Source organism: Helicoverpa armigera, chromosome 15 (assembly GCF_030705265.1).
Source record: "Helicoverpa armigera isolate CAAS_96S chromosome 15, ASM3070526v1, whole genome shotgun sequence".
Classification (NCBI taxonomy): Eukaryota; Metazoa; Arthropoda; class Insecta; order Lepidoptera; family Noctuidae; genus Helicoverpa; species Helicoverpa armigera.
The window spans coordinates 3032531-3041635 of record NC_087134.1 but is presented as its reverse complement, the minus strand read 5'-3'; the positions used below and the strand labels follow the sequence as shown (position 1 = coordinate 3041635).

General features: G+C 36.4%; 2 protein-coding genes across 2 annotated transcripts; both read right to left on the bottom strand.

The window, feature by feature from the left end:
* Positions 1-222: 222 nt before the first annotated feature.
* Positions 223-1178, bottom strand: LOC110371294 (calphotin). Its single transcript, XM_021327466.3, has 2 exons — positions 1040-1178; positions 223-913 (listed from the first exon to the last, which is right to left on the bottom strand). The coding sequence occupies exon 2, from the start codon at positions 905-907 to the stop codon at positions 344-346; it is 564 nt and encodes a 187-aa protein (XP_021183141.3). The 5' UTR covers positions 908-913; positions 1040-1178; the 3' UTR covers positions 223-343.
* A 5836-nt stretch (positions 1179-7014) lies between these two features.
* On the bottom strand, positions 7015-9105 carry LOC110371247 (hydroxymethylglutaryl-CoA synthase 1). The gene has a single exon (XM_021327404.3). It carries the CDS (start codon positions 9099-9101, stop codon positions 7731-7733), a length of 1371 nt encoding a protein of 456 aa, XP_021183079.3. The 5' UTR covers positions 9102-9105; the 3' UTR covers positions 7015-7730.

The following is a 9105-nucleotide window of genomic DNA, read 5'->3' as shown; positions in this document are numbered from 1 at the left end:
TAGCTTAGAGTTTACTTCTTATTTATTCAGGTCTGTTAATGGTAGACTGAGGATCATTAATACTTTCCTTTTGAAACCCCTTTTTTTGAATTTCTATCCTACCACATTATCACCCGTATCATTTCTAAAACCTATCGATATAAACCCTCTTCAGTATTTTATACATCAACAACAACATTTAGAACTTCTCTTTCTTTTTAAAGGTGAAATTAGAACAATAAATATTATAACAGAATTTATTACGAATTCAACAAGAACCAAAAATGTACATATCGTTATAACATTGCAAAGGTGTTGTTACCAATTCTTAGTGAAGAGAGTACTACTGAAGTGTGCTCAGCGCTTAGTTGAGTTCCTCAGGGAGGATGACGGCACCCTCGGGAATGATGGGGGTCTCGACGATGACGGGCTCCACGGGGACGGGTGCGACCTCCACGACATCGACGGGCTCAACGGGAACATCGACTACATCGACGACATCGACGGGGGTGGGCACTATGGCGGGGCCGACGGGGGTGTTAGCGTTCTTGATGTTCACGATGATCTGGACCAAGGGAGCGGGTGCACCAGCGGGGATCTCACCGATAACCACAGGGGAGGGAACAATGGGGTTGGAGACAGCACCACCATCGGGCTGGGGAGCGACGATGACGGGGGAGATGTCAACGGGCTCGGGCTTGATCACAGGCTCAGGGATGATGACGGGTCCGACTTCGATGGGGTTGACGGCGCTGATGATGTCGAAGAGCTGCTGTTCCAGGAGGGCGGCGGTGGCGGGGTCGGTGTTGGGGCTGTTGATGGCGGCGATGATGGCCTCCAGCTGAGCGAGCTCAGCGTTCACGGGCTTGGTCACCGGACTGGCGACGGCGAGGGCCACGAGGGCAGCGAAGGCAATGAAGAATTTCATTTTTGTCTGAAATGTATGAACAAAAATTTAATATTTTTGGAATTTTAATCAGAAAAAGAAATGTTTGAACCTTTCCTAATAAGTATTAAACAAATTAGTATTATTGATTTTAAATATATTTTATTTTCTTACCTTTGTTGATTGCGTTGATCAAGGAAGATGTAATTTGAATTATGCTTCTTCTTTTTATACTAGAGGTTTTATACTAAACTTTTTATCATTTTATCTGAGTCATAATTGCATTTATGGTACAAATAAATTGATATCAACGCACTTACTTCAGTAATACCTATGCTATTTATATTATAGCCAATGACTTACTAAATCTTGCGTCAATGAAAATATAAGTTTACGTAATAGCGCCAAAATTTATTTTTTTCGTTAATAACAAGACGCATATTGACATAATAAGTACAAAATAGTTATTCACCACCCTTCTGAAAATTACCAATTTCCAATATAAAATTAAGACAGGTGTCTGAGTGTCCTGCCATGCAGGGCTCTAGACCAGAGAGTATATAATCACTACGTTTTAATGACACTGTGACACTAACTGTCACTGCATTTCACAAGGGTCGTTGATGACATCGAATAAAATAAAAAAGAGGTCTTAGCGTGGAGTTATTTAAAAGGGGAGATCATTGACATATATTCTGGGGGATGGTCGAACCTAAATTTTCATGAGTTTTAGGGAGAACCTATGTAGGTATGTGCTTTTTACTTGTAGTTTTGCTATATTATGTGCAGTATGTTTTACATAATTTTAGTTCGGTTTTTATTTATTTTTAATTTACGGGAAATGATTTACTGTGTACCTACACCTAATGTTACTCAATAAACCGGAGGCTGATACACATGCAGTGAACCTTAGGTGTAAACAATGAAACATGAATATTGATTTGGTTATTGCGAAAGCATAACAATTTATTATTGTATTATAATAAATTTTGTTACGTGAAGAGCGTGAAACTAAGGAATTTATTTAACACGTACCTAAGTAGTGTTTGTTATTTAAATCAAAGTGTCATTTTGGTCAAAATATTTTTATTATTTTCTCATCATATATACTCAATCTCCTACAGGTATCACGCAATGAATCACTGGTTCTTTGTTGACTCTCTCAAAATGATTCAATCTGCACCACCCCATACTCAAAAAAAAAACTGAGTGCCCAAACAAAGTTGCTAACTATACTAAGTAAACGCCCAAAACAATCTTATTTTTAATAAAATTTTCGCTAGAAAAACACAAGACAACTAGGTACCTAAGTCGTTGTCGTTTTCGGAGGCCACAGAGATCCCAAAAGATGCCTACTTGCAAAAAACAACGGGTCGTTTCTGAATTATTTGCACGGTTCTCTGATGACCACCGTACCCTAGCTATATGGCCCCAAACGTAATAAGTAATCAGAAATCCTTTAACTTTCAAGAGGAACATGAAGTGTTTGAGTCATGAAATGGTGGACTACTCATCTATACAAAGCTTAGCAATTTTAATCTGCTTCTGGATAAGTCTAAAAAAAAGTCCCTACATTACCTGCAAGAAATTCATATCATTTTATTAATAAGATGATTCCAGATAAGTCAAAATTAGGTAAGTAAGCAAATATATCCAACCTGCTTTGAATGCAATAAATTGATAGCTGTGATAATGCCCCCGTTACGTTTCGTTCCTTAAGCTAGCTTCATGATAATAGTCACATGATATAATAATAATTATAGGTAATATTTTTAGTTAGCTTTCCGTTCACATGACAAATCTATAATTAGACAATTTTAGACGTGTTTAATCAGGATTAGCAGATAGATTAGCTGGATTATGGAACATCCGGACTTTTGCAGTAATATCTTTGTCAGAGTATACATATATGTACAAGCATCGTCGTAATCGTGTCTGTCTAATTTTCAACTTTTCCTGAACCTGAGTAGATAGGTACGTGGCTAATATTCAAAATAATAACATCATAATAATGACTTATCACTATCATCATCCTTGGACAAATTAGGTAAGTTCTTCTAAAACTTCATCAGCATAATCTTCCATAATCTTTTCTCTCTCTCTTACAACGACTTACTGAACTTACTTAACAAGTGACATTCTTTCTAGCCCTTCTCACACGACCAGCCTAATTGATCAGGTGATTAGTTGAACTCAGAATTATAGCAACATAAATAGCTGCTCTCAGAATCATTAATTCAGTACCTATCCTTCGGGGCTGCGGGATTATTGGGAAGAGTTTGCGGAAACTCTTGATAGTTATACCTACGTTATGTGGCACAGAACAGAAACATTGGTAGGTTAGTAACTTTTACTAAACAATGTTTCTGTTCTGTAAAAAGTCTAATACTCCACAGCGACATAGTGATATCAGGATTTCCATTCTATCAAATCTCTCATCGATATCGCTTTCTCTGAAATATTGTTCCATTAAAAAGGCAAGTTTTATAAGTGCTGCAGGCCTGAATGATTGTTCAAAGACTTTGCCATCAGCGAAAGGGCTAGAGAAGGAATGCTCATAGTAACTAGGTAACTAGATCAAGGACTAATGGATAAGTGCATGGAGTTCGTAGCTGGATATTGGTAAGAGTCGGGACACTCGAATGTTCTTCTAATAATGGAAATGAGTGAATTATTTCTCGAATAGTGATGTGTGTGAATTTCGTTCATGTCGCTCTATTACCTACCAGTTGTCACTCTCACGGTTGAACAAAGTAATTAAGTAGTTGTAACTTCCTCTCTCGCGTGATATCGTGCATAATTCTAGTAAATAATTCGATTCAACCTATGTATGTGCTAAATATGTAGAAAATTATAGGTACTTATACGAATTGGACGAATTTAAGAACAGTTTTTCCGATACATGCTTAAAAGTGGCTTGCTTTACTATTTCTGGGGGTTTTCCAGAATTACAATCTGTTCATCATGCTTAAAACAGCATTTTGATAATACTGGATCAAGCCGGATATCGAATACTGAAAAATTTTCTCTTTAATTTTGAAAGAGTCACAGGTCATCATACATCATACATCACGTCAAGTTATTTTATGAACGCTGGGGCCGGCATTTTCTAGCTTACCGTCCCTGAGAAGATGCTGAAATAAACCCAATGGTCGTAGTCTCTTCCTACAATATTTCCTTTTTACTTAATACCTGCTTGCTTACTTACTTTTTAAATCCTTTGGACTCTGCCAATATTTTTTACAAGTTTATTATAATCAGCCAGCTATGAAGTGTAAATTCCAATTTCAAAATACCTACCTACGTCATCCCCAAAAAGACAGGAAGCTCTATTAGGTATTTTTAGCTAGTGACAACCGTCGACGTCACGTCCGTTGGCTTAACAATGCAGGCACAATAGGGAAGCATGTTTAAGCTTCAAGATAGATAAAATGGCTTTGTATTGATGCACGCAGTAAAGATTATCGGTTGATAAGAACGCGAAGTAAAGTAATCGCATCCGGTCATCAGAGTCAAAGCCGTCACATGAAGCGAACGAGTGCTCATTCATACATATTTACGCTTCTTTTTGTACATAAACAATAGCCAGTTTCATTTTTTAACTTGTCATTTCTGAATAATGAATATTTTTTTTGAAGATGTGTCTTGTTGGTGAGTTTTGGTTCTTGCTAACAAAAGGAAAGTCAAGATTTTGTACTCAAATGTTCTTTGAAAAAAAAATCATTTAGTTAAGTATCTTTACTGTGGAATCATTAGTGTATTTTTACAATTTCACTTTACCTAGATATATTTCGTAGTGACTGCTAAGCTTACATAAACTATAGCTTCTACGAACAGTTTCACTAGCATCCCGAGAGAGCTATTCGGATAAAAGTGGCCTAAAACCTTTTTCGATAAATAAATGGTCTATCATTACTTAAAAAAATAAATCGAATCGGACCAGTAGTAGACCAGCTTTATATTATAATATTAATATAGGCTTAATTAAAATATTTACATTCTCCTAGTTTCAGGTTAGAGGTGTAGAACTAGTTATCAATGTAGGAATTAACCTGCTGACCTGCGGTAAGCACAATAACTACGATGACGCATTTCTTCATCATATACTAATGTTATAAATAGGAAAACTTTGTTTTTTTGCAATGGATAAATTCAAAAACTACCAGAAAATTCTTTCACTATTAGAAAGCTACATTGTCTCTGAGTTACATATGCTATATTTAATCCCGGTACAGGCACGGGACGGGGGTGGGAAAATGGCTAGTGAAATATAAATAAATAGTTACTAGATATGTAACATGCTCGTAGTCTTATTACCTATGTTTAAACATATTATTATATCTACTCCTGTAGATAGATCACGCAAAATAGACAATACAATGGGCAGATAGAAAGAAGTCAGTTATTATCTCTTTATTAAATAGAATCTCTTTGTGTTTGTTGTTCTAACTAAAACAACATTTAAGACAATTTGTGGGAAAGGGCTTATTATTCTTAAGTGCATGTTTTTTATAAAATAAATTATGTATAGGTATATTATATAAAAAGTAACTAAGTTCTCTAAAGATTTTACTAGCATTACTGGATCGAAAACTCGAGAACTTGGACCTAAGGGCCGGTTACAGAATTGGATAAAATACCTACCTACTTATTGTAATAGACTTTTAGACTTACTTCAAAAGCGCTTTAAAAATTCATTGGCTTATAGGGCCATTCGAAAGCAAAAGTCAACAGTGCCCTTAATATTTTAGCCCACTTTTAAGTAACGGTAATACTCACCTTCGCTTTAATAAATTACGAAGATAGCTAAGAACTATGCTGTTCAGAATATGAAGGCCTGTATACTTCATCTGTCTAGCCTTTCGTCAATTTTGGGGGTCGCCTTGAAGTAAGGCTTGATTGTTTGTATATTTTTTACGTTTTTCGAGACAGCATCATCTATTTCTTAACGTTTATCTATTCATTTTAATTCCAAAAAAAATATCTAGATAACCACCGATAATAGTGCTTAGACTGCTGTTAAAAATATCTTTACGAATTAAAAAAAAACACCCGTTTCGTGACGGAACCTATCTTCCTTCGAATCTGAAAACGAAGCATTATTTGAAGAGATTTTACATCGACAATCATCGGCGCCATCTTTGAAAATTCTAGATGGGTCAACGTAAGATTATGTAAGTGACCCTTGAATTTTTAAAGTGTTTAAAGAAGTATAGTACCTATAACCACTTTTGCTGTTTTTTGCTATAGGCACTTAGGTACTTACCTACTAATGGTAGATATTGTCAATGCGAAACCTTGAACATCCATAGATGTTTGTTCCTCTTTTACACGAAACTACCGAATGAATTTTGATGAAACTCGGCAGTAATATAGCTTATATTAGAATAACATGCGAAGAGGGAAGAACTTCCGTCTTCTTCTTATCGAGCGAGCTGCAGGTTTTAATCACATAACAAGCCTACTGTCAGGGTTTTCTCAAATCCGCCTGAAGGCATTAGGGGACACCGTCTTTACCCTCCCAGGCATGGAATTTCCCTGGGACGCGGTCAAAACCGCGGAAAAACAGCTAACACATTTTGAATCTAACACGCTTCAAAATAAAATGTTTACAATGCTTTCCAAACAATCCATCGACATTGCGAACTCAAATCGCACCTGCAAATCTAAATATTTAGCGGAGTTTATCTTTTTAAATACGGACTTACGCCTTTAATTTACTAATCAATCATCTAATAGCACGTATCAGGGCGTAGTACGAACATTCGTGTCGATAATTGGATGTATATTAGTAGTCAAATCATGCGGGTATACGGCCTATAGCTTACATTCCGTTGTAAGTCAACTAGGCACGCATTCTCCGGAATCAAGCATAACATACATACCATACATGATATTTAAACTGTACCACCTACATATAACAGGTTTTTAAATCGATAGAAATCGTCAGCCAAATCGATTTTAGTGGTCAAATATATTTTCTACCTAAATAGCTAAGAGAAACGATAATACTGGAACCAATTTGTCTATGACTAGTTTGAATTTTTTGGCGCCCAATTTAAAAACAATTGACTACCTCAACAACCATTTATCATATTATGTTCACATTGCAAGCGATGAAGCATATTATTCAACAATAAAATAAACCATTAAATTCTCAATACATTTATTGACAATATGCAATATAATAATGGTCCATTTCATGGATTTTACGATTTTTATTACGTTTTAATTGCACTAATATGAAATATCAACTTAATAAATATAATTGGATATGAAATTATAAAATGGTACAACAAATTCTTATGTTGTAATAGTTTCTATTAGCTTTGGTGTGATGCAAATTGTTTACATTATATTTGAGCTTTGCACAAACTATAAATAGGAAATAATTTATTAAAATCATAATTACTTTATATAAAAGTGTACATTAAGAACTTTAACACTCATAACTTAACTTATAAATTGTTTCTTCATAACCATAATTTACCCTTCACATACCATTTAAATATAGTCATATAATAAATTCAAATCCTCACATTTCATAATTACATTGTGTATTCAAAATGCATGATAAATGACTGCCATACCAACAACGTACATGTACAAGATATATTATTGATTCAGTGTGCAAATACACTGTTCAAAGTGCAAATAGCTTCCTGAAGCTGATGTATGTTATCAGGTGAATAGGTCATCTAATTAGCACTTAACAGCAGTATGTTTCACAAACATATCACCAGCAAACTAGATAGATAACAGTCTCAATTTCTAATAAATCTACAAATAATAAATTTTAAACCGACAACACCTAATAGCTCCTGCACCAAGTCACACAAAATTAACCTAATTTAACAAAACAACTTCAAACTTTCCTTGCATAAAAACGTCTTCTTAGTTCATCAATGTCAATGAGGTAGTACGTGCCGGGGAACAGTATGTCTATTGATCCCGATGGCTGATAAGGAGCTGTGTGGTAGTTCATAGTTCTAATGTCCATAATGTCCGAGAACTTGCTAGGCTCCACACTCTGCCTTTCATTTAATAAAGAAACTGTTTCATTCAATGAACTCAACAGTTTTGCCAACTTTGAACCAACACTCATGTCATTGCAAATATTTATTGAATACATAGTTGAGGCCAGACCTGAACCATATGAAAATAGTGCAAACTTCTTCCCAATCAGCTGCTCAGGAGATTTACTGATGAGATATGAAGCAAGGCCTCCATACAGTGATGGTGTGTACATGTTTCCTACATTCTTTGCTATATACAGTGATGGCTTGGTCTTCTCTTCAAACAGAGCCTCGCTGTATGTCATGAAAGCTTTTTCTACATCTCTATCAAAGTATGTTTCCTCCAATTTGTGGGAACTGAAGTTGGATAAACCTGGAAACTGTTTTTCTCTTTGCTCTGGTGATGCATTGAGGAAATCATTGAAACACACTCTAGCTAGGGACTTCTGTACTAGTTTACTGTATGGACAGTGGAACAACATACCATCTAAGCTCAATAAGCCTTTGAAGTCAGGATCTATCTTCCTCATCTTCTTACAATACAAATTGTAACAATTATCTAAAGCACTGAGGTAGCATTTAATGGAGAGCTTCCCATCAACAAATGGGAACTCTGATGCCAAGTCTGGCTTGTAGAAGTCATAAGCATGAGTCATGTATGAAGCACGGACACCACAGTCAAGTACCAGGGGAGCATTGGGCCCTATGAGCATGGCCACAGCTCCTGCCCCACCTGTGGGCCTCGCTGGCCCCTTGCCGTACACTGCAATGTCTCCTGCCACCACTATCGCCTTTCTGCCATCCCAGGAAGATGACTCCACCCAGTTCACAGCATTAAACAGAGCTGCAGTACCTCCATAGCAAGCATTGGTTGTGTCAATACCTTCAATATCAGTTGCACCTTCCTCAGCAAACAAGGTCATGAGGTAGGTCTTCACACTCTTACTTTTATCAATGATTGTCTCAGTACCAACCTCTAGCCGGCCAATGTCATGAAGATTTATGCTGTTTTTCTCGATCAGTCTGTGCAGAGCTGTCATACAAATAGAGTTTATGTCTTCCCTGTCAGAGCAAAAGCCCATTTTGAGCTGCCCGAGGCCGACTGTGTACTTGCCGGTGGAAGCGCCGTCAAATTTTTCCAGTTCCGTTTGGTCTACGTATTGTGAAGGGAAGTATAACTCCATGGCGAGTATACCAACGTTTTCAACTCTTCCGCCCATGTTT

Bases quoted from the DNA above. Each gene is read 5' to 3' on its own strand.
- LOC110371294 (XM_021327466.3), bottom strand. From the start codon at position 907: ATGAAATTCTTCATTGCCTTCGCTGCCCTCGTGGCCCTCGCCGTCGCC.
- LOC110371247 (XM_021327404.3), bottom strand. From the start codon at position 9,101: ATGGGCGGAAGAGTTGAAAACGTTGGTATACTCGCCATGGAGTTATAC.